Raw genomic sequence first — 26,325 nt, 5'->3', positions numbered from 1 at the left:
GGATAGGGCAGGCAACCCCTATGATTTTCCTTAAGGCGGAAAATGAGGATAATGGAATACAAGGTGGTTGAGGAGATTAAGATAGAGAATGCAGGCCGAGATGGTTCCAGCCTCGGGGAAGGAGAAGGTCAAGAAGAGAGAGACATAGTCATAGAGGAGCCCAGTGGAGCTCCATGGAAGGGAGAAAGGCCAAGAGGAAGTTCATGGGATTGCCTCTGAATTTATTCATGTCCTGCTTGGGCGGTACTCCCAAGGACGTAGTAACCACATCACAAAGTATAGACAATTAAGATTGGGTGGCAAGGTAGAGGGAACACCTTTTGGGCGTGTAGGACGCAACCGCACTTTCCCGGGCAAGTCTCCGAACATGTTAATGGACTTGTGTTGGGCAATAGGTCTCGTGATCAGGTCAAGGTTACCTTCACAAAGCTTATCGGTAAAGCCTCATGCTTGGAGACACAGTAGTAATACAGTCATCTATATTTCATAGATGTGAATATGCTTGGGATGCTACAGGGAAAGTACATGTTATCCTTATTGTGCTGTTTGCTCTCAGAGTTGTACTGAGGATGCTTTCAAAAACCCTGCAGAGGATCATTTTCTTCACCTAAAAAAAGGCAATTATTTTAGCCACCTGTTCAATAATCCATAAAACATTAAATATAAAAAATAAATAAATAACATCAGGATTGCAATTTATCCCAAGACTATTTCTATCTTAACCCCATAAAAAATGAAACTGAGATAGCAGGAATAACTCCCTCAAAGCCCCATCCATTATCTGTGCCATGGAGGCAAGGGGAATAGGTGAAGAATGCAAAGGAAAGGAATGGAATATGATGAACTGCTGGGGCTTCATTTGCCCTGAAATGATCACAATAACTGGGAAGGCTGGGAAGGAATCCTTCAACACTGGCTCTAGTAATATCACTTGGAGGAGTCTGCACAGCAGTGTGTGGCCTCTGCACTGCCAACCCAGGAGGGAGCATAGTTCTGCTGTTGTTCAGTCATGTCTGACTCTTCCTGACCCTGTGCACCATGTAATACTTTCCATAGGTGGTTTTTTTTTGGTTTTTGTTTTTGGCAAAGTTATAGGAGTGGTTTGCCATTTCCTTCTCCAGTCATCCCCTTGTCAGTGCTCTGCAATATGATCTGTCCACCTTGAGTAACCCTGCATGGACTAACTCAGTTTCAGTGAGCCCTGTAAGCTGCTCCACCATGGGAAGGCAGTGATCCAGACTAGCATAGGCTAGACCCACTCAGAACAATTATGATCACCAGCATGGCATGGAAGAGCATAGAGAGAGAGAATGAAGTGCTTTCATAGTCTGGTTCCTCAAGAAAGCAAAATATATCAAAGCAAATCAACTAAGTATATTCGCTCTAATAGATTATCGTGTATGTAACCAGTGTTTGGTGGGAGAAGAAGGAGCTTGCTCAGAGAAACAAGTAAATTTTAGGCTTAATCTCCCCACCCCCAAAGACCTAGGTGATGATGTAAGCATTATACTCTTCATCTACCCGCTACAGGGGAATGTTTTAAAGTTTGTTCTTTTCAATTTTTTTCCCCCAGATTATATGTCGACTTTTTTTAACCTTTACCTTCCATTTTAGAATCAATATTGTTATTGGTTCCAAGGCAGAAGAGTAGTAAGGGCTAGGCAATCGGGGTTAAGTGACTTGCCCAGGAAGTGTCTGAGGCCACATTTGAACTCAGGACCTCAGATACTTCCTAGCTGTGTGATCCTAGGCAAGTCACTTATTTCATTGCCTATCCCTTACTGCTCTTCTGCCTTGGAACTAATGCATGATATTGATTTTAAGACAGAAGTTGAGTTTTTAAAAATAATAATAATTTCCTGACATTTTGCAATCCATATTCTTGCCCTCTCCCTTACCCTACTTACCAGAAATGCTTCCACCTGGATGGGATGACACTAACTTCTAATGGATGTAAAATATGAATGCATATGAACTGGACTGAAGCTATGAATACTTTCAGTATTCATCAGCTCAGTCTGATAACACAATTAAAAATAGATCTTATCAGACAGGCAAGAGCCTCATACTACATTTTGTCAACATTATGCTTAGCCATAAGACAAACAACATTTGAACCAATGTAGGGCAATCATCATGTTATAGGGGTCTGGCACATGCCAGGGCCACCCAAAATAGTGCCTTTCTATGTAGAAATGTGCCAGGAAGTAAGTGCTTTGAAGGGAATTAAATATGTATAGACATTTTGTAACTGGTTCCAGTCCATTTGGTGCAGAAGAGGTTCTCTGATTGGTCTTGGGGTGATTCAAAAAGACTATTCAGCTTTTAGCAACTCCTTTTTTTTGCCGTTCTTTGTTTGACTTTAGTTGTATTTTTGCAATGTGGTAGAGTCTGATGAGAGATGATGCTTTAAAGGAAAAGGCCTGGAGGACTGTCTGACCTCCGAGAAACAAGAATCCTTGTCCTCTTTGTTCATTCTTTTGTCTTCTTGGTGAAGGGAGTGGAGTCTCTGACCTGGTGAATTGAAAGGTCAGTAGCACATGCCATGTGAATCTGGGAGTTCATGATTATAGGCCGACATTTGTGCTCCATCTGTAAAAATTGATTTGATTTGATTTTTACCCCCCCCCCCCCCCCCCCGTTACATGATTCTTGTTGTCTCCCTCCCAAATCCTGGAGTTGACAAGCAATTCCGCTGGGTTATACTATAGGCTGCCTTTTGGAGCCAATACACTGATGTCCCAAGGTACAAGAAGCAAGATAATCTTTTTGATTCTAAATTGACATTAGGGACCCCAACTCACTGGAAGGAAGCAGTTATATGACTTTTAGGCATTTGACACTGATTGCTTTTTGCAGATATTTACTTCAAAGATTTAACAAGAACGAACATATAAGAACATGGAAATATGTATTGTATGACAACATTTGAAAACCTATATCATATTAGCTGTCATCTTGAGGAGGTAGGGGGAGAGGGAGGAAAAGAGCATGGATTGCAAAATGTCAGAAAATGGGTATTAAAGTGATTAATTATGACAAGAAATTATAATAAAACAAACTATTTAAAATTGTTTGGGCATAATCTGAAAAAAGTAAAAGCAATTAAAAAAAAGAATAAACACATAAACATTCCCTTATAGTGGGTGGATAGAGAGAATAATCCTTACACCACCACCTAGGTCTTTCGGGGTAGGAAGATGAAGCCCAAAATTTATTTCAGTTTCTCTGAGTGAGCTTAACCCTCCCCCCACCAGACCCTGGTTACATGCAAAACAATCCATTAAAGTGAGTGTAATTAGCTATCATGAAGGACCCTAAGGTGCTGCTTCCAGAAGAATGGTGATTATGTGAGGGAAGTACTAAGGATAATATTCTCTAACTGGTTCTGACTAGCCTCCCAACATGGTTGGAAATAGCCCTTTTCCATTGCTTGCACATCTTCAAAAGGGTCTCAGTTTGCTCTAGCCATCTCTTTGTTGTCCTCACATTTGGGGAAATGAAGTGCCTCCTTTGCTCAGCTTCTGATAAGAATTAATACTTTAGGGGCACCAAGATAGCACAGTGGATAGAGCACCAGGCCTGGCATTGAGAGGATCTGGGTTCAAATTTGAGCTCAGACACTTTCTAGCTGTGTGACCCTGGGTAAGTCACTTAATCCTAATTGCCTGACCCTTATCACTCTTCTGCCTTGGAACCTATACCTAGTATTGATTCTAAAACAGATCAGGGTTAAAAAAAATCAGTACTTTAAATTGAAGAGCCATAAGACTATTCCTTGCACATGACACCATCTCCCAGAATCAAAAATTTTTACTGTCTTTCCCCTATGCCAGAACTCGTTTTTTCTTTTAACAAATTTTCCTTTATTTAATGAATTAATGTAGAATATTCCAGAACTCTCCTATGTCCTCGGCTCATCTCACCTTCTACAAGAAGCCTTTTCCAGTATACTCCTAAATCTTAGTGCCTTCCTTATGAAGCTACTTCCAGTTTATCCTATTTATATCTTATTTGTATATAGCTGTTTGTATGTTATCTCCTCCATTAGACAGTAATTTCCTTGAGAATGTAGACTGTTTTTTACTTTGAATCTCAATCAACATAGTGCCTGTCAAATAATAGGCACTTAATAGATGCTGGTTGATGGATTGACCAATTCTCTCCCTAAGACCAAATGACTTTCAAGAAATGGAGCTTCCTTGCCTTTTCAGGTGTTTTTTCTTTTTCTTTTCTGTCCTATATGCACAAAGAGTGGAGATTTGACCCTGAGAAATTCAAAAGCATAGGAATCTTGGATTCCAGGAATTCGAGCCAACTTTGTAGTCATACCAGCATCAACACCCTGAGAAGCACCATGAACAAATATCTGGAGCAAGAAATTTCAAATGTTTTGGTCTCAGGATCCCTTTGCTTTCTTAAAAATAATTGAATTGGGCAGCTAAGTTGCTCAGTGGATAGAGCACCAGGCCTGGAGAAGAGAGATCTTGGGTTCAAATGTGGCCTCAAACACTTCCTAGCTGTATGACCCTGGGCAAGTCACTTAACCCCAATAACCTGGTTCTTATTGTTCTTCTGCCTTGGAGCCAATATTCACATCAATTCTAAAAAGGTTAAGAATTCTCAAAAAATAAAAGTAATTGAGCACCCTTTCAAAGGCCTTTTGTTTATATGAGTCATATTTAGCACTATTTGCCATATATGACATGGAAATAATATATTATGTATTATATAAGACTCCCCTGAGTCTCAAGTACTCTCAAGAGTCTACAGGCCACATGTTCATAACTACTGGTCAGGAGTGACTTTCAGGACTCCAGTGGATCAGAAACTAGTGTCTTTGGGCATGAACTTTATGCCAAACATCGGTCAGCTATATATATATTTTTGAAACCCTTACCTTCTGTCTTAAAATCCATAGTAAGTGTCATTTCTAAAGCAAAAGATCATAAGGGCTAGATGATTTGGGTTAGGTGACTTACCCAGGGTCACACGTCTAGGAAGTGTCTGAGGCCAGATTTGTATTCAGGTCTTCTTATGTCCAGGCCTGGCACACTATCCACTGTGCTACCTAGATGCCCCTCCATCTAGCTGCTTTACAGAGCCAAAGGATGGAAAGAGTGAAAGAAATATACCAGTCTCTTCCAGGCAAGATATATCAAGCATAAAGTTTTGAAAGAGAAAATTGTGGCTATGGATGTGGAACAAAACACTAGAATTCTGATATCACTACTTCATGAGAAGAACACTTTGAAGGTGTAGAAGATAAACACTGGGAAGCAATTTTCTTAGCCAAACTAGACATTTATTATAGCATCAGGGTCCAAGACCTGTCCAGTGCAGTCTAAAGACTCGTAATTCATTTGTCAATCATTATATAGTCAGATTACACAGACTCCCCTTAAAAGGGTGGTGGTCTTCGAATATTTCTTCTCAGAAGGAGCAACCAAAGTTTCATCTTTTAGAAGGTCTCCTTCAAACAGGTAGGGTCTTTTTCTTATCTCTTTTCTATGAAGTAATCATCTTATCCAAATATGGTGAAAATACAGATGACCAAGGTCACTCTATAGCTTCAAAACCAACCAAGATATCCTGTCTGGACACATTCCAGGATGACTGGAGGCATGTCCAAAACTTCTCCTTGGCAAGGATGTTTTTGCAAGGTCCTTCAAGGTATTTTGTTTATTCTTTTACTCACGATATGATTATTGATTACAGATTCTCATACATAATTATACAAACAATAATTGGGATTATTCCTCACAATATCACTAAATACTGATTACTTAATAGGATTACATGCAAAGAATATAGTTATACAAAGGCATAAAATAGTGAATATAAACTGAAGTTGCTTAGCTTATCTTTTATGAAGGCAACCTACACCTATATAATATGAGTCTTAACACTTTGGAACCTATAAAATGGATAACAACAAATTTAGAGAATATTTTAACAATAATAGGTACAATATTAAGGATACATAGGGTCTGTCACCCTATGGCAATTATGAAAAAATTAACACATCATTGAAAAGAAGAGGACTGATGTTTGTAGAGTATGATAAACAGTTTAAAAATGTAGAGAAATATTTTTTTTCTAATAAGTGAATATTCCCTAACTGAGCAATAGTGAAGGATAACAATAGGTAAAGATCACTGGATTTGTTGAATATAACCAAAACTAGTTTTCCTCCAGATAGATCCTGTGAAATGGCTAAGATACAAGAGCAGAATCAATATGGTCTCCATGGATGACTTACATATAAACTCAGCCAACAAAATATGAATAAAGACTCATTGAACAACTACTTGAGAGATATTTTTTTTAATAGAAACGGAGTAGTTTGTGATAGCAATTGTAAGGGGGAAAAGGGGTTAATTTTTAAAGGGTTGGACTTGATTAAGAGTGTGGTTAGCAGGAATTTAATTCCAAAGAGATTTTATTTACAATTTATTTACAAAATGTAGAAAGAGTGAAGCAAGAAATCAGAGAGATAATAAGGTAAGATATCTAGCCTGAGCACTAAGTAATTTATTCCCAGCCCCTCCAGGCAGGAAGAATTAGTTTCAGCCAGCCTTGGCAAAGCTGAGGACCCGGGAAGTGTCTTTCAAAAGTAGGTTTCTCCAGAGGACAGTTTTTTCAGAAAAATTCGGCAGTTAAGAATCAGCTTTTCATTCACCATGTGTCAGTCTAACAGCAGGTCAAAGAATGAAGCATTCCTCCAGGCTCCATTTCCAAAAAATGAAGAACTAGAACTGAATCTCACAGGAAGTAACAGCTCCTTTTCAAAATACTTCTTTTGCATCACTTCCTGTTTCTTCCCCTAATTTTACATCTACCAATCACAGTTGATGCTTTGTTTTAGGACTGCCCAAAAGGCAGTCAGTCAATTCTGATTCGTCATCCACTATCACACACATGGGTCACAGAACTTCCCCACTCAATGTGTGAAATGGGGTGTTTGCACCTTTGATGATTAAATCTAAAAAATGGGTAGATCTCCATACTTAATTATTAAGTACTGTGTTACAGGGGTTACAATTTAATCTTCACAATCAGGGGAGAGTTAAGTATTTTCCTTGTTATAATCAGGAGAGTGTTAAATTTAATCTTCACACAATTCAGAACTAAGTTATTGCCAATGGAAATTTCAGAAGGGCTATCATTTAAGAGCCTAGACTTACTGATCAATGCAGATTATGAAAAAAAAAACTGTTAGAAACTGTATGACACATTACTGCAGGTGGAAAAAATTTAGCACCTACCAAACACAACTTGATGTCTAGAATCATGAACATAAGCTTTCTATCTTTCATAAACTAATTTATGACAAATAGCAACAATAACTAATATTTATATAGTACTTTCAGCAAAGACGAGATGGAACCAGCTTGCTTAGGAGAGTTGACTTAAATTTCTGGGAAGCGTTTATACTTTGAAAACCTTGAAAAACTACAACTCATGGTTTGACATGATTATTTTGTAGTTTGTCTAGCTTTAAGAAAGAGATGGAAGAAATGTTAATAATAATACAAATTAAAATTGTGTTGTAAAGGTATTTTTTCCCCTTATTTGGTTGTTAAAAATTTACCAACATATCAGTGGCTTTAAAGTTTGTAAGGTGCTTTATATATTATTGAATTTGATGTTCAAAACAACACTATGCTATTATTTTTAAGAGCTATTATTATGCTTGTTTTATAGATTTGAGACACACCAGGTTCATTCACCTAATAAGTATCTGAGATAGTACTTAAATTCAGATTTTCCTGACTCCAAGTCCAGTGCTGTATCTATTTTGTCATATTGCCTCAAAATATACCTTAGAATTCAATGACTAAACTATTGGAACCATAGCATTATCCCTGAGAAAATTATTGCTCACAATTTCCTAGACATAACATTGATCCATAAAATATTGAGATTAACAGATTTACCAAACAAAATACTCATAATATTCAAACTATGTGAAATGAAAAGCTTTCAGAATAGATGCAGTTGAAATTAAAACCATGTGAGAGTCAGGCCAAGAGACAGAACGTCCTGGGTTAAAATCTGGCCTCAGATATTTCCTAGCTGTGTGACCCTGGGTAAGTCACTTGACACTCTTCCCCCATCATTTATTCCTTATAGCCCTTCTGCTTTGAAATCAATATGCAGAATTGATTCTAAGACAGAAGGCAAGAGTTTAAAAAAAAAAACAAAACACTTGTGTGAATAGGATGAGGTGCATATCATTCCCTTTGTCCTGTCTACTCCTGGAGTCAGAAAGAACCGAGTTCAAATCCAATTGTAGATGCTTATTATCTATAAGATTTTGAGTAATTTCTTCAGTAGTAAAATGAGAATAATTATAGTATCTACCTCCCAGGATTGTGAGGATTACATAAGATAATATTTGTAAAATGTTTAACATAATACTTTACAGAGGTCCATCCAGCGGCCTCTCTGAGGACTCAGGGTTGTCTGCCCAAGTGTGATGTCATGGTTGTGAATCTTAAAACTGCTCAGATTCTACCTTAGAACATTTGGTTAAGACTATTTGCTTATTGTAACAAATGGAGGTACTTGATCAGGAATATATTGGGAATTTTAACATTACTCCACCCATACTTAGGCATACCTTAGGGGAAAATAAAGTTGTAAACTCTTACTGAACAATGAAAAGTCCCCAACTCAAAGTGAAGCAAAAACCCTTAAGCTAGGTCTATTTTTAGATCTAATACAAAAGGGTACTAAGTACCTATAAAGGTTAAATTAATCACGAAAAAAACAAGCAAGCTTAGCAAGAGGTGTGAAGTTTTAGTCTACTCAGGGAAGGTGATAACTAAAGAAGATGTGAATTAAGAATAGACAGTCCTGTGGAAAATGTCTACTGTGATTGGTAGATGTGAAAATTTAGGGGAGGTGACATAAATTTCTCTTTAAAAGGAGCTGTCTGAACTCAGTTCAGGAGTTCGCAGTCGAGGATGCTTGCAATGACCTTGTGGTGAGTGATTAAAGACTGACTAGTGTCTTAAGGCTCAGGCCTAGGCCATTTGGCCTAGGCCCTTTCCTACTATTTCCTCTTACTCTGTCTCTCTCCCTTCCCTTAGTTCCTTCATTTGTATTACTTAAAAATCTCCATAAAAACCCAGCTGACTTGGGTATTTTCATATTTTGGGGGAATTTTTCCCATGGCGACCACTTATTTTTGATTTAATTCAAGACACTAAAATTATCTTTACAGTTTTGGCAATTCACAGTCTTGAAAACCATATTTTTCGTGGTCACATGGTCGGATAAATGAGATGAGACACACCATGCATTCAGCCCATGTATGCAGGCATCACACACAGTGCTCTGCCGTCATACCATGGTACATTTATTATATAGGTTTTTTGGTACACACACATAATCAATTCTCTATGTATGTGACATTCTATGGTTTGATTATTATCAAATCACCTAAACAACACTCTTGTGATGTTACTACAATGAAGAATTTCTGTGATCATTTACTAGCTTTCTACAACACTCTGATAGATAGGATTAATGTGAATAAAGCCTTTTGTAGGTTAGTACCCCTTGGCCTGCTGAAAGGATCATTGTGGTTTTGGTCAGCTTTCAGTATCCATCATAATTGCTTGGGAGATGAACAACAAAACATATTCATATCTAGGTGTGAGGACTTTAGGCAGACCAATTTTGGGGTTTTCCTCAATTTACAAGTTCTATTTTTCTTGTGTTACTTTGAAGTGCCTAGTGAAGTGCCTATGCTTGGCTTCTGTTCCAACAAGTTCATTTGAGTGTGGTAACTTTAGGACAAGATTCATTATAGTATTTATTGTAGGGTCTTGGAGCTTATTTTGTGCTTGAGAAAGGAGGGGTCATGGGCAGTAATCTTTGGGCTTTTATTCTGTAATTGCAATCTTTTTGGGGTAATAACCTAAGGGGCTTAAAATAGGGTATATATTTATTGATCCTATAAGTATTTGCTATCATGTTATTTCTCCTGTATTGGGGAGAGAATAATAATTATAACAAGTCCACTAGTGGGGAAAATTTGGGGAGAAAAGTCACAGAAGGGGATCAGCAAGGGTCCCTCGTTCTGGAGTCTGCTTTGATGACCTTCCTTCCTCAGACCATGACCTTGTCAATCATTTGGGGTATGATGGCCTCTGGAATTTCCTTCCTTTTCATTTTTTAAAGTAAACGACTTCATCTCGATTTGGACTTAATGTATGGTGGGTCGTAGGTGTCAGATGATAATTGGAAAGCAAACAAGAATAAGGAAAAATAAGACAAGGGCAAATCCACAGGCAATAAGGGTGTGAATGAGACTGTTATGGGTTACAAAGGAAGAAACATTGCCATAAAACGAGTTTGCAATAGATGAAGCCAAATAAAGGGAAGTACTGGAATGGCTAATATCTGTAATTTGTTTATGCAGTGTTTTCAGGTCAAAAGAAATTTCTGAGTGGTTCCAAATTCCAAAGATGTGTTGTTGTATATTCTCCCAAGGAATATCTGATTGATTATAAGGAAGGGGAGAAACACAAATCCATTTGTACTCAGCATGGCATTTTGATTTCAATCTCACTTTTATATTTTATAACTGATTGCCAATATAAATGATGGCTTCTTCTAAGACATTTAAACATGCCTCTAACCCCTTATCTATATGTTTCTGGGTTAAGAGAGCAAGTGAAACATTCTTAGAAAGATTGTCTACATGTTGTGCAGTGTGGACTATTTGAACAAGAGCAGTAGTAGATGCAGCCAAGGATGCGATTACTGAAATAAGAGCTGTTATGCCCAAAATTAAGACTGCAATAAAATGTTTAGGATGACTTAGATTATTAGAAATTAGTTGTAAGACATAAACACCTGTATCAACATACCAATCAGTTGTCAAGTTCACAGGGAACTTAATAAATGGTGGTTGTTTAATAATAAATACAATGGTTGCAGAAATAGATGGATCAATACAGTTTGTCAAACTACATCCTGAACAAGAAATCCTGGGGGCAGCTGGGTAGCTCAGTGGATTGAGAACCAGGCCTAGAGACAGGAGGTCCTAGGTTCAAATTTGGCCTCAGACACTTCCTGTGTGTTCAAATCTGGCCTTGGACACTTCCTAGCTGTGTGACCCTGGGCAAGTCCCTTGACCCCCATTGCCTAGCCCTTACCACTCTTCTGCCTTGGAGCCAAGACAGAAGGTAAGGGTTAAAAATATATATATATTAAAAGTTGTGGGAGATTCATGTTGTAAGGAGGAGAAACTGTTGGTTTGAATAAGCAAAACATGGGGAGATTTAACACATGGGTGAACATATATAGTCTTTTTTGTTGTTGGGATATAACAAAACAGCAGGACAAAGTGAGGTAATCAGTCTCCAAAAAGAGAAATAAGTGATAGAAGACTAGGGGGTTTTAAAAAAAGACCAAAAGGGGTGAGAGCTACCTGGGACCATACCAATAGGATATTGGCTCTTCAGAGGGAAAAATCTGATTAACTTTGGTCCAATTCACCTTGGTAAATTCAGAGATAAGATTGTGAAATGTTCTAAAATTGAAACCGGGGCTAAAAATAGACCAATTAAAGATGTGGAATGAGTTATTAATTATGGGATATTGGACACCCTAATGGGGGAATCCACATTCTCTCCAAGGGGGAAAACCATGTTCCTCATCAAATTCTTGCCAATATTTGTCTGAGAATTATAGTATGTAGTAGGCACTTAATAAAATGTTTATTTTTTCCCTAATTTTTTAAAGGACTTAACATATTGTCAATGGTTTCAATAAGCCACAGAAGGTGAGCTTAAATTCCTATATTATTTAAGCAGAAAATCTTATATTATCCATCTATAATAGTTTGCACAATATTAAATATAAAAGAATAAAAGGAGAATTATTTGTTCTAGGGCCATTTTGATTTGAACTCTATCAAAAATATGAGAATGAAATCAATAATAATCATTATGTCTGTCATTTGACAAACATTAAGTATCTACTATGTGTGATGGATTGTGATAAGTGCTGGGCATTCAAAGAAATGCAAAAAAAAAGTAATAGAGTTTTGGTATGACCTCCTATGTATCCTTGATGGGGTCGGGTGGGTTGCATAATGCACCAAAGCACTTGACAACCATATAAGTCTTCATTCATCTCTGATTAATACTATCTCCTTTCCATATTAATTTTCTAACAACATTCTACATTAATCAAGGGATATATTCTAATATTTCCTTATAAATTATTAAAATTGCACAATTTTCCTCATCAATATCAATTAGCTCTGAGCTTCCATACTAGTTTAAAAATAAACCAAAGAAACTCCTTTTCCCATAAACTTTCATTTCTCTCCTTTCACTCATTTCCCTTAATAGCAGACCTGTGCCTCATGGGCTTAGACAAACATTGATGTTACTGACTATACAGTTTGTTAACATTGTAATACCCAATGCAAAGACAGGTTTAAATATTTCAGCACACAGGAAGTCAATGGCTTGCAATTGCTGATTTCTCTCAATAGTCACTGGAACTATCTATCATTCAGGATGACACATAAAATCTCTTCTTAGGATGTATTCTCTGCAAAACAAAAGTTAAATTCAATTTCCTTCTTGTCTCTTCAGGCTCTTTCTCAATGATAGTTAATCTAGTGAATTTCTCAGAAAAAAATGCCTTCCTAGTTCTTTCTTTGCCTCACACATAGTATCTCCCTAAACCATGTCAGTTAATTTATTCCATATGACAGTTATCTTTCTCCAAGATTCTAGTCCCTCTTAAAGGTGCAGGAAAAGCAGCCAGTTTCTGTAGAATGACTATTAGAGCTGATGTTACAATAATAATTTTTCTAAAAAAAGAACAAACAATAATATATTTTTCGACATTCGTGGGGGAACTCCCAGTGAGGAAAATCTCTCCAATGTAGATCAAAAACTGTTGTTCTACATTGTTAATAATGGCTTATAATCTTAGCGGCTGGGGCACTTGAGAGTATAAGTAATTTTCCCAGGTTATCTAGGCTGTGACAGACGTGGGGTTTAAATTCCGGGCTTCTTGACTCTGAGGCAACGCTCCTCTCAAAGTAATAATGTGGTGTAATAGGTTTTGCAAAATCTACAAGTTCAATATAATGAGTATAATGTCATATGAACAAAACATATAACATATAAAACACACACATATGTTTGTTTGAATCTGTTATTGCCATGTGATCCTTTCTGGAACTGATGGTAGTAGAAACTAAATAATAATAATGTCTCTGCGAGTTGTCAGAGGTTCTTCCCTCTGGTCTTGTTAAAATGGTCACAGGAATGCCTTGGTATACCTGCACCTCTCCACCTTCTGTTTCGCAGCCCTTTTCATCCCCTCACCCTCGCCCCATTCCTGACCTGAGATCTCCTGATCATTATGATGTCTGACCCGATTCTAGTTCCCTAAAAAAATTTAACTCTTCGGTTTATAAACTGCCGGGCATCTTGGTGGTGTAGTAAAGTGTCAGGAAGACTAATCTGAGTTCAAATTTGAGCTCAGACCCTGGGCAAGTCACTTAGCCGTTTGCCTCAATTTACTCATCTGTGTTTTTGCCGAGAAAACTCAAATAGAGTCATGATGAATCGGACACTAGAGAACAACAACGGCTCTTATAACCGTCACTAATGGACTTGGGAATGTGGGATGTAGTGGAAAGGGAAGGGAAGGGGGTGTCGTGTGACGCTTCGCCTGCAGGTGACGCTGTCAGATCTAGGTTCCACTCTAGGCCACCTTCGCTATTGTCTATGGTGGTGTCGGGTGTCTGACTTTTTTTTTCTCCTTTCTATTCTCCCTCTAGCGGTCCCTCCCATTCCTCGTCCCATTCCCTCCCCCTCTGGGTTCAGTGCTGACTACGCCTGCCCCAGCCAGCAGGGGGAGCGCGAAGACTTCGAAATTCAGTACTCTGTTGGCCCTTCGAGGTTCAAAATTCCTCCCCCGGCGTGGGAGAGGGAACTCCCCCAGAACTAAGGAGAGGGAAGAGGAAGAGGAAGAGAGGAGGGGGAAGGGAGAAGGAGTCGGGGGCGCGAGTCGGTGTCGAGACCGGAAGTGTGCGGTTGCCATGTAATATCCTGAGAACGAGCGCGAGTCAGCGAGCAAGCGGGCGGGCGCTGAGGCGGTGCCGATCGGAGGCAGAGGCGGTTGAGGCTGGGGCAGCGGCGGGCGGGCCCGGCCGGCAGGCGGTGGTGTCAGCGTCGGCAGCTGTCTGCCTGTCTGCCTGTCGGTTTGTTGCTAGCTGAGTCCAGCCGGGAGGTCTGGCGGCGGGAAGCAGCATGTCGGTGGCCGGACTCAAGAAGCAGTTCTACAAGGCGAGCCAGGTGAGCGGCGCGGGGGGCGGAGGGACGGCCGACAGACCGAGGAGGAGACGCTCGCCAGCTCTTGATGGACCGCTGTCCGGGTTCCCAGCCCCAGAAGCGGGGAGCTGGGGTGCGGAGAGGGACCCGAGGCTTTGGGAAGAAGGATGGAGCCCCTGAAGTGGGAGGGATAGTGACATGGTTCCAGAGGTTGTGAAGAAGGCCAACCCCACTATCGAGGATGGGAGGTGGGAGGGACGTCAGTCCAGAGGTTGAGGGAGAGGGCAGCCCCCAGCCCTCACCCTGCTGGTAGGTTCTATTACAGCCCCCCGGGGATGGGAGTGACATGGCTCCGGAGGTTGTGCTGAGAGGCCCTCCCTGGCCTCCACCCGGGAGAATGGATGGAGCCCCCAGAGGTAGGAGGGACATCAGTCCAGAGGTTGCACAGACAGGCCAGCCTGGGTCCCTGCCCTTGGAAGATGAATGGAGCCCCTAGAGGGAGGGTGGTGGTGGAAGTGACATCTCTAGATGTTGTGGGGGAGGCCTCTAATGTTCCCCGATCTAGGAAGATGAATAGACTCTGCTGGGGGAAGTGGCACTGGTCCAGAAGTTGTCCAGAAAGACCAGTCTTATTCTGGGTTCATAGATCAGGATGGGTAGAGCCTGTGTTAAAAGTGACCTTGGTCCAGTGGGTTGCTCAGGGGGACCAGCATTGGCCTCTGCTTTTAGAGGATGGGTAAAGTTCCTGGGGGAAAGTGACATTAGTCCAGAAGTTGACTTCGGAGGCCAGCACTGGCCTATCTTTGGAAACACAGGTTAAAACCTCTGGAATGAAATGAAATTGGGTCAGAGCTTGTCCAAGGAAGCCATTGGGGGGGATGGATAAAACTCCTGAGGAGAAGTGATGTTGGCCTAAAGATTGTCTAGAGAGTTTAGCACTATACTCTTCCCTTGGGAAGATGAATAGAGTGTTTGTTGGAGAAAAATGGGTCAGTGACTGCCATTTGGCACATAGGCATTGCCCCCTGCTCCAGGAGGATTAATGCCTATGGAGGAAAGAGAAATAGGGGCTACAGATTGTTCAGGTATATTGGCACATTGTCATGTCCCTTAGAAGGAAGGGGAAAACTTGTGGGGGAAAGAGAAATTAATTCAGAGGTATTGGGATATTGATTTATAGGCTTTGCACCTTGCTTTGAGATAATGGAGGGAGTCTTGTAGGGGCACAGTGACCAAAAGGTATCTGTTCAAGAAAGGTTAGCTAGACAGACTTATGCTTACATGGCAGGAGTATCCTGAAATGCCAACTTTAGGTATAGGAATACTTCATACCTTTAGAGAAGTAATGGCCAACATAAGACTTTGGAAGAAGGGGCATAATAAATAGCTTAGAGTTGATGAATCTACTCAAGGTGCCTCTTCCAAGAGTACATTTTTTGGGGGGTCTCAGATTAGTAGCAGACATATTTTAAAAGAGCCTACATTCACAATTCCAGCCTTGAGAGAAATTTAGGAGTCTAGCTATATTGTTTAGAGTCCAGTATCCATAGACCTAATATGATGTAATGTTCAAATGTTGCCCACCTGTCACTTGTATTATTTTTGGAGTCTGTTACTATATTTCCTTTATGTCTTGTTTTTGTGTTTTTTTCCATTCTAACCATTAACACCTTTCTTATCTTCCTCTGCACTACCAGACATCAGCTGTTTGCCAGAAGAGACTTCTTCCTTTGTACTTTTGAAGCATAATTTTGAATTTGGAGATTTATTTCAGCATTTCTAAACTGGAAAAAAGAGATATGGCTTGGTGGCTAGAGAGCCAGGCCTAGAGATGAGAGGTCCTGGGTTCAAATTTGGCCTCAGACACTTTAAGCTATTTGTCCTAGGGCAAGTCAATTGACTCCAGCTGCCTGGCACTTACCATCCTTCTGACTTGGAACCAATTCTTAGTATTGATTCTAAGGCAGAAGATAAGGGTTTAAAAAACCCCCCAAAGAAAAATGCTTGGTGAATTTAGAAAAGTTTAAAATTGTTTACTAAAAAAAAAAAGCTGGGGGCAGCTGGGTAGCTTAGTGGATTGAGAACCAGGCCTAGGGATGGGAGGTCCTAGGTTCAAATCTGGCCTTAGACACTTCTCAGCTGTGTGACCCTGGGCAAGTCACTTGATCCCCATTGCCTAGGCCTTACCACTCTTCTGCCTTGGAATCAATACCTAGTATTGATTTCAAGACAGAAAGTAAGGGTTTCTAAAAATATATATATATATATATATTTTTTTTTTTAAAGTCACCAAAAACTTGGAGAACTAAGGCTTTGGTTTTAGTTAAAAGCTGTCATTTATTATGCTGCTAACCACCTCAAGCAAATCTCACACTAATTTATCTATTTAAACCTTTCAGGTTATGTTAAAAATCTATTTATGCTTTGTATGTTTGTCCCTACAGGAGAGTTTATAAGAAGTTTTAACTTTCTGTAATATAAACTATCTTTCTTCTGGAATGCCATTACTGACTAAAGGAATGAAACATATTTAGAGCTGCTCTGAGATGAAAAAGAGAGTACATAAAGGAAAGGAATAAAATAACTAGCCATCTGTCTGATCTTCATCCATTTTGTTCCCCTCTATTCTGCTTGTCTAACACCTATCTATCCTTGCTGCTCCCCATCTCTTGTAGTTGTAGCACCTCTAGAATTGAAAGAAAGCCTTTATTTGTGTAGTTGGAGGAAAGGGGACAGTCTTCCATTGGTGAGATACTAAAATATAATTTTGTTATTCAGTATAGGTATGTGTTATTCAGTCTAGTTATTCCCAGGCCTAAAGAATAATAAGTGGCTTGCTAATATTTGGGTTGCTTTTTTTTTTTTTTACCATGACAGTGATTTGAATTAATACCTGGGGCTCCAGTTGGCAATGATTTGGAATGCTATGTCAACCTTTATTGCTTGAAAAGAGGGAGAGAATGTTCAAAGCAGAAGATTTGTGTAGGCTAGGCAAGAAGTCATTTTTTGCCATGATTTTTGGCTTTGAAACTTCTGTTTTGTTCTTTAGGCCCTGTATTGGGTCACAGGCAGCAGGGACAGAATCCTTAGGGGAGGACTGAAGAGAATGAAAAAGGTACAAGGTACTGAAGGATATTTTATACCTAACCTATTGGATGTCAGAAATGGCATGGGATAGGTCTTCTAAAATACCAACCTGGACTATGCTGTGGCCTTACCTTGAGTGAGTGTTTGTTTGTTAAACTCAGTTTTGTGGATAATGTTTTGATTTCCTAATGAAGTACTAGATTTTAGAAATAAGAAATTGTGTGACCATCATAAGGCATACTTTAGGCATCAAAATATTTATCACATTTGCCTAGGCACCAGTGGAGTTTGAGGGCCCGTGCTTTAGAAACACCAACTGATGCAAAAGATCAGGAATAAGGCCTAAAGCAGTTCTTAACTTTTGTGTCATGGATTCATTTGTCTATCTGGTAAAGCCTTCCTTGGAATAATATTTTTATATGCATAAAATAACATACATAACAAACAAAAAACAACATAAATTACAGAGGAAACCAATTCTGTTGAAATCCAGTTATCAAAATATTTCTAAAGTAAGTTCATAGACTTTACGTTAAGTCTAGAGAGAGTGAATCTGCCTATAAGGGATTGGAGAACTTGTCATCACATGGTGTCATATCATTTGGTATAGCCCTGCAGCTGCAGGATAACCCCAGGAAATTCCCTCTTCTGTTAATGTAGCTGACACTGGAAGTTGGAAAGGATTTTGCAACAGATAACTATGTAGAATGGGATTAATTCAGAGTTTATGCTGTATATGTGTGCTACACAAGAAATTATGATACTTGAATTCTGATAAACTACCAAGTTTGCTGACATACTTTTAAGTATTTGTCCTAGCAATAACTTTAGGTTCAAATATTCATTTGGGAACTGAGTAACTACTGAATAATTAGGAACTATTAGTTTCAATAAGTATTCTGCCATTAGTTGCTATATGCCTTAAGTAGCCAATAGGTTTGTATTTTAGGCACCTATTTAACATTGCATAGTTCCCAAAGGAATGCAAGAGAGTCCCTGCACAAAATAAACTGAGTTTAATTGAATCACTCAGTCACTCTTGCCTCTTTGACTTATTGGTGTTAAATAAGGTTAATTTAACCTCCTTCACAAGACTGTTAGCAGTAACTGACATAAATGGTTAATGACATTTGGTAAATATGAAGTGCTTTGCAATTTATTGTTAGAATTTAAGGATTTTTGTGTCATGATCCTCTTAGCTCTCAAATGCCATTGACTTTAAATGTGACTATGTAAATAAAGTAAAAGCTGAAAGTTCATTTCTGACTCAGAACTTATGTATTTAATAAAGACTTTAGGTAGAACTGTTGTATCTAATCACTGTTCTTATCTCAGTTGTTGTTTTTTTAAAAGCCTAAAGATACCAAAGAACTTTTATTATGCCACCTCATAGCTTTCTTTAAGTTGAGTGCTGTTCCATAGCAGCCCATTTTTCAATTTGAGAGATTGAGGGATATGTATACCTTTGTTAAAACTTCATGAATTTTAGCCATTTTGCCTTTCTAACAGTAGTATTACCCCTTCTTTGTATTTTAACATTAATCAAACTTCAAGTTATGTTTTCTTCTCCCCAAAGAAAAACTACATAAATTCAGGGACAGCAAAGTAGCACAGTGGATAGAGCAGCACAAGGCCTGAAGCTGGGAGGTCTTGGGTTCATATTTGACTCAGATACTTCCTAGCTGCATGATCTAGGCAAGTCACTTAATCCCAATTGCCTAGTCCTTGCTGTTCTGATTTAGAGTTGATACTAAGACAGAAGGTAAGGGTTAAAAAAACCCAACTACACAAATTCAACCTTAAATTTTCATCTCTTCAATTTGACTGTTTAGGGTTTATATGGTTATAATAGAGACATAAGGATACAATGTGCCCTAAGTCTCATCCTGGCCCTTCTCTTACTCTGACTTCTGCCAACATTTTGAAACTGATCTAATCTGGAGAAACTTCGTTTTAATTTAAGGCATTTGGCCAGCTTGCATGATATGGTTTCAGAAACAAATTGCACATTTTGGCATTGTAGGGGAGTGGGGGGGGGGTGGAGTTGGAAGGTGGTAGTGAAACTGTCTCCTTTGTTTCTTATTTTCAAGATGAGTGTAATCGTTTCTTTGTTTTAATGGTATTTTACTGTTAATAATCAAGAGCTTCAGGTCTTTATGTTTGAGGTCAGTAGTCCAGCAGGCCCATTGAGGCCCACACCCTCCTCCACCCCAAACACCCACATACTCGAAAGATTATTTAATGTGCTTTAGTGAAATACTTGGGGCTGTACTTTTTTTTATTATTTTTTGCTAAGCTGGCTCTGTATTTGGGTGGGGGAATGTGTCAAACTCTTTCTGCAGCTGGTTCCTTTCTATCTCCTGGGCCTTTCACATTCGTGGATTTGGCAAAACTTTTCCTGAGCATTGCAATTTGGTTACATTTTTGCTCATTTCCTGTTGAGTAGGGATCAGCGTTTGAAGAACTTCGACTTCTTGGGGGAGTTCTTGATCTTCCTTTCCTGTTGCAAAGACTAAAAGATTGAAGCCATGAGAAAGCTTCTACAACTCTAGCAGAAAAATATGGGGAAAATTTCTTGGAAATAATCTTATTCAACACAATCACACTTCAAGCTCTGGGAGGAAACATCATATTTCTTTCAAGTATTTATTTAACATTGACAATTTGCATTACACCATACTAAGTGTTTGAGGTAATACAAAAGAAAAATAAGACACAATTTCTGCTGCCAAGGAGCTCACTGTCTTTTTAGGGAGATTCAGGGAATAGCAATACAAGGCCAAATGAAGCATATAGAATATTAATATTGTGGGAGTTTCAAAGATAGAAAGGTAATGGATATAGACCTCACAACTAAGAAGACCAGGGTTCAAGATCTTGCCAGCCTCTCTAGCACAGGTTGTATCTTCTTTCATATCCCTATGTCTTCCATTCCACCCCACAAATCATCTTGGATAAAAAATTGGAATATCCTTTCCTTCTCCCTGTCTTTTCTATATTGACCCTTTACCTCCTTTATTTAGCACTCTTTTGAAGTTCACTTAATCAAAATTGTCTACCTAATTCAAATTATGGTGGTGGTAGTATTCAGATTCCCCAAGTTATTCTCTCTTTCAAGTAGTTCAGCACCAGCTCACCATCTCCTCCCCAAATCTTGACCTTATGCTAGGAGACTTTAATATCCACAATATGCTTCCTCAAATCTCCTAACCTCCTCAGCCCTTTTAAAATATTATTACCTAATTCATTCATTCTCCTCAACCAACATAGGGCTGAATGGTCACACATTAAACCTCATTATTACCCGCAAGTGTTCTATTTCTCTTAATTTCAAACTCTGACATTACTCTGTCTGATAATAAATTCCTATCATTCCCCTTACCCTTAAAAGTTTCACCCTTCCTGAGTCTATTCTCTGCTGTCATCAAGGGGTTCAATTTCTGTATTTTGCAGTACTTTCTCAGGCCTTTCCTCTGAATTCACTTTTTTCTGTCTCAAATCTCAACTCAGAAATAGGCCATTTCAACTTTCTTCTGACTTCTGCTCTTGAATTCCCTTGTCCTGTTGCCACTCACCCATCTCAGCTCTGGATTACTCCTCACTATCTACCTCCTGTAATCTTAGTCACTAGCCATTGAATACAGCCAGAAATACAGCCAGAGAAAGTCTCACACCCTGCTAGCTGGGTTCATTACAAATTCACATTATCCAACCTCAATTCACTGCAGCAAGGCACTCCTGTTTGCCTTTAATTGGCTCTTCCTTCAAAAATTTTTCCAAACCTTTTACCTTCTCAGGCCTTCCACACCTCCTTTCTTTCACTTACTTATAGCTGAGGACCTTGATCATTACTGAGGAAACTGAGGCTTTAAGACATGAACCCCATCTTTTCCCATTCTCATCTCAGAATCCTTTTATATCATCTCCTACTTTTTCTTCCTTTTCTTCAGTTTCTTTCTGAAGAAGTCCCTTCCTGCCAAGACCAGCCTCTCCTCATATGCCTTTAATTCCCTGTCTTTCTGTCTTCTCCAATGGGTTGTCTCCGTATTCTCCTCCTGACCCCCTTCTCATTTTCAACTTATCTTTTGTTTGTTTTCATACTCCTTTAAATATACCCAAGTCTCCCCTATCCTTAAAACACTTTTGCTAACCCACCCTCCCCTCAAACTATATTCTGTGTCACTTTTCCCTTATCCAAATTCCTTGATAAAGTCTACTATACTTGCTTAGGATTTTAAGAGGCTGAGGTGAGGAAGAGGTTATGCATCGAGACAAAGAGATGGGAAGTGGGCTCATATCATGTACAGGGAACAGCTGGCAGGTCAGTTTGACTAAAATGTAGAGTTTTTGAAAGGGAATGAAATGTAATAGAGCTGCAAGGATAGGTGAGTATAGCTGACCAGCATTTACAAAATATTCTTAACGTGGGTTGACCACCCAAAAGGGAAGTTGAGGACTGAGGGAATTTAGGTTGCAGAGTTTAAAGATTAAGATGAGGAAGACACAGAGAAAGTATAGAGACATAGAGACATGGGATTCATCAGCATAGCATTTAGCCTGTCAGTTGCTCCTCTGATGGTATGAGGGAGTGAATTACAGGTGAATACACTTTTTATTGAAATTCAAAGGAATGGGGAATGGGAGATAGTTCATCAAACATGTGACGTGGTAGAGAATTTAACATCAGCTTGGTAAACAACAAGATGAAAGAGATGGAAGTTAAGACAATGTAGTAGCCAGCACTCAGCCCAGAGCTTCATTTGACCTTTGGACTGCAGGTGTGGGGAGGGGTCAGAATACCACAAGATTTGAGTCCCAATTCAACTCAAGGATCCAGAAATCAATTATGTGAGATATTTGAAATATATCCATAAGTCTGGTACATGAGCACATTGCTCATAAAGAGTCAGCTATTGAATGCATCTTTTTTTTTTTTTTAATAAAAACCCTTACCTTCCGTCTTGAAGTCAATACTGTGTATTGGCTCCAAGGCAGAAGATAAGGGCTAGGCAATGGGGGTCAAGTGACTTGCCCAGGGTCACACAGCTGGGAAGTGTCTGAGGCCAGATTTGAACCTAGGACCTCCCGTCTCTAGGCCTGGTTCTCAATCCACTGAGCTACCCAGTTGCCCCCTGAATGCATCTTTAATACTTTCATGATCTGTATATACCTGGAACCCTACATAGGGGGAGCATATTGTGGAATGTCCTTAAAAGCCAGGCTAGGAATTTTCTGTTTCATCTTAGAGGAAATAGGGTTGGCTATATTGGCTCTAGGATCAAATATAAACCTCTCTGCTTGACTCTCAAAGTCCTTCAAAACCTGACTTCAACTTCTTGCCTTATTATATGTTACTCCCCTTTCTGTATTTAGTGATCCAGCTAGACCAGTTTTATTGTTCCTCATATGACTTCTCCCCATTCTTGGAGTGTTCATTCTCTTTACCTCTGAACCTTAGAATTCCTTGTTTCCATCAAAACTCAGATCAAGTGCCACCTTCTATAGTAAATCTTATCTGATCTTCCCAGCTACTAGCACCCTCCCACCTTGTTTTTATTTTGTAGCTATGTATATATGAAAATATCTTTCACTCCATAGAAGGTAAGCTCCCTGAGGCCAGAGACTGTTTCAATTTTGTCCTTGTATCACTAGCATTTAATACAATTCCTGACATGTAGATACTTAAATGCTCATGATAGATATGGTCATATCTGTGGTTTTAGCAGTATTAGTTTGGCAGCTGGATGGATTGGAGGGAGATAAGTCTGGAAGCAGTGAGACCATTTAGGGAATTATTGCAGTAGTCCAGATAAGATGGAGGTGAGGGCTTTTGAAGTAGAATAGAGATTATTGCAGTGGATATAAGGAAATAGAATGAAAAATACTTGGACAGTGATTGAATAGGGACAGCTAGGTGGCTCAGTGGATAGAGCCAAGCCTGGAGAAGGGAAGTTGGTCCTGGGTTTAAATTTGGCCTTTGAATACTTTCTGGCTGTGTGACCCTCATCAAGTCATTTAGACCAAATTGCCTAGCCCTTATAGCTCTACTGCCTTGGAACCAATACTTAGTATGGATTCCAAAGCAGAAGGTAAGAGGAAGGAAGGAAGGGTAGAAAGAAAGATTGAATATAGGAGATGAGATAGAGGGAAGAGTAAAGGATAACTTGTTTGTGAACTTGGGTCACTAGAAGGATGATGGTGCCCTTTGTGTTAGGTAGTATTATTATAGAGAAAGGGAAAGAAAAAGTGAATGATGTACTCCAAGAGGTAGTAGTCAAATCCTTCCTCTGAAGGAATGAATGGTGGAAAAGACAGAAATTGGAACCAAAAATACCACATTCTGGACTTCCTCTCCCATGCCTCAGGACTTATCCTGAAGCTTTACTTTAGCCCTGGAATTCACATATTTGATGGCTCTTCCCAGAACCTCCATTTAATGATTCCCATGGCAGCCATATGTCATTTATTTCCAGGCTGTGTTCCCCCTTTACTTTCATACTGCCCACCCCACTTAGGTCTCCTTTTATGTGTTATCTCCTGTTAGAATGAAAGCTCTTTGAGGCAGGATCTAGATTTCTATTTGTATGTATTCTTAATGTTTAGCACAGTGCTTGGCACTTAGTAAGCATTTAAAAAAAAAAACCTTCTTTGAGAGTCTATGCATTGGAGTCATTATAACTGCAGCTGTCAAACGTTTTGGTCTTAGGATCTCTTTACACTTCAAAATTATTGCAGATCTCTCAAAGAGCTTTGTTTATGTGGATTATATCAATACTTAGCATATTAGAAATTAAAACCTATTATTATTTAGAAAATAGTTTTGGTCTTGTGGACCCAGTGAAGGATCTCAGGGTCCTTCAGGGATCACTGGACTTCATTCTTGAGAATTGTTGCTGTATGAGAACACAAGGAGAAGGACACTGCCCCTTTGTATAGGATAATTGGAGATAGTTTAGCATATTTTCTATGTAAGGAGACTCATTGATATTTAGATACCCAGATGTGGGCACAACTAGCCATTATACAAATTGGGACAGCATCTAAAAAGCAGAGACATCACCTTATCCGAAAAGGTCAAAATTGGTTTTTCCAATAGTAGTATGTGGTTCTGAGAGTTAAGTTGAGTGCCATAGAATTAAAGCTTTTGAATTGTGGTGCTGGAGGATACTTTTGAGAGTCCCTTAGGCTGCAAGAAGATCAAATCAATTAATACTTAAAGAAATTAATTCATTGGAAGAACAGATATTGACAATAAAGCTTAAATTCTTTGGCCATATGAGAAGGCAAGACTCATTGGGAAAGACCTTGATGTTGGGAAAACTTGAAGGCAAAAGGAGAAGAGGATGGCAAAGGATGAGATGGCCAGAAGGTGTTGTGAAAGCAACAACATGAACTTAGATATAGACTTGGTGAGCCATGGCCTATAGGGGTCACAGAGAATGAAGCTAAAACAACTGATCAACATGTTCCAGTGTATGAATTTAAAATGGTCTATGTAAAATATCTGAGCTAGACCTATTCCTGGGGTAGCTTTGTACAGCATGGTAGTGAGCGGTGACTTAGACCCTTGGGGCAGGAGCATGATCTAGGGAATTTTGTGTATTGGCTGTACTATTGGGAATCTATTTTCCTCATGTGTGTGGGTAATTATAACTCCTTGAGATTTCCTTCCATAGGTTTCAGAACTCAAGGAATTTTTCCTCTATATTTATTTGTGTTTGAAGGGGCAGATGTGGGGGAATAGGGAAACCAGAGGCAGGGATCTGTTTTGCTTCATCAGTTTTTAAATTGTTGTCTTCACAAGATATGGAGAAAACAGCTTGTGATATGAAATCACATCAAGCACTATTAACAAGGACATGCTTAAGTGTCTGGTTGAATCTTTCTAATTCCAATAATTTCAAACTTTTTTTTTTGCTGATGGAACAATATTCTTTAAGGCCTTGAGCATATGAAACTTTTAAGTTGGCAGCATTAGAGGAAAGACAGGAGACCTGTGCTCATGCAATTTTTTTGTGGAGGTTGTTTTGTTTTATTTTGTTTTGTTTTCTGGTACAAGATCTGTTGTTTTGAGGATAGCACATATATGTAAAAGGTGAGTTTTATTTAATTTGTGGATACTATATTCATTGTGCCATGTATTCTGGGGACGTAAAATTTATCTTATACAATATTTTTATCCTTTTATCTATAATGATATTGCATCCAAAGTTTCACAGCACATTGAGAGAAACTATGCTAGTAGGACTCCTTTGAGAATCATTGCCATTACTATAAGAGGCAGTATTAAGCTGAGAAGACAGACAGGAATGACCTTGAAGAATGGTGATTCTTTGAATAGAAAGGAAAGCCAAAAAGATACAAGTAAACTCTAGACTGCCCACCTTGGCCTTCAAACCTACATACTTACTTTTTCATCCTTATCTCTTCACCTTCTTGGCTACCAACTTGATCTTTACACTATCCCTCAAACAGACAAGTTTATTCTTGCCTTTATGCTTTTCTCATACTCTTTTTCCTCTAGTAGAATTTATATTCCTGGAGGGCAGAGATTATTTTTTATGCCTTGCAAAATCCTTTGTGGTAGTTAGGCATTTGATAAAAAATATCGGTTGAATTGATATGCGTGGACTACTCTCCTTGACCTCCCCTTTCTACCAACCTTTCCTTCAAGGCTCAGCACTAACCTGGCCTCCTCCCTAGAGAATCCTTCTTTAGATACTTTGGCCAGAAACAGCTTCCTCCTCCTGGGAACTTCTCTAGTCCAGTGGTGTCAAATTGAAAATAGAAAGGTGGGCCACTAAACCATAGAGAACTTTGTAAGCCACATATTGAAATAGTTCTAAAATGTAATGTTATTTGTGATTTATTGCATTTTTATTTATCTTGTTAAATATTTCCCAATTACATTTTATCT

The 26,325-nt window shown here is 39.1% G+C and overlaps 1 protein-coding gene across 2 annotated transcripts in view; it reads left to right on the top strand.

Annotated features, from left to right (window-relative positions):
* The first annotated feature begins 13,851 nt into the window (after positions 1–13,851).
* The window catches only part of SH3GL1 (SH3 domain containing GRB2 like 1, endophilin A2), an 87,897-nt gene continuing 75,423 nt past the window's right edge, over positions 13,852–26,325 (top strand). The window contains exon 1 of one of the 2 annotated variants that reach the window (XM_007488916.3): positions 13,852–14,345. In XM_007488916.3, the coding sequence (XP_007488978.1) occupies positions 14,301–14,345 (45 nt within the window). In that variant the 5' untranslated portion in view covers positions 13,852–14,300. The remainder of the gene's footprint in view (positions 14,346–26,325) is intronic. The other variant, XM_007488915.3, reaches the window with a different exon arrangement.

Source organism: Monodelphis domestica, chromosome 3 (assembly GCF_027887165.1).
Source record: "Monodelphis domestica isolate mMonDom1 chromosome 3, mMonDom1.pri, whole genome shotgun sequence".
Classification (NCBI taxonomy): Eukaryota; Metazoa; Chordata; class Mammalia; order Didelphimorphia; family Didelphidae; genus Monodelphis; species Monodelphis domestica.
This window is presented reverse-complemented; position numbering and strand designations above follow the sequence as displayed.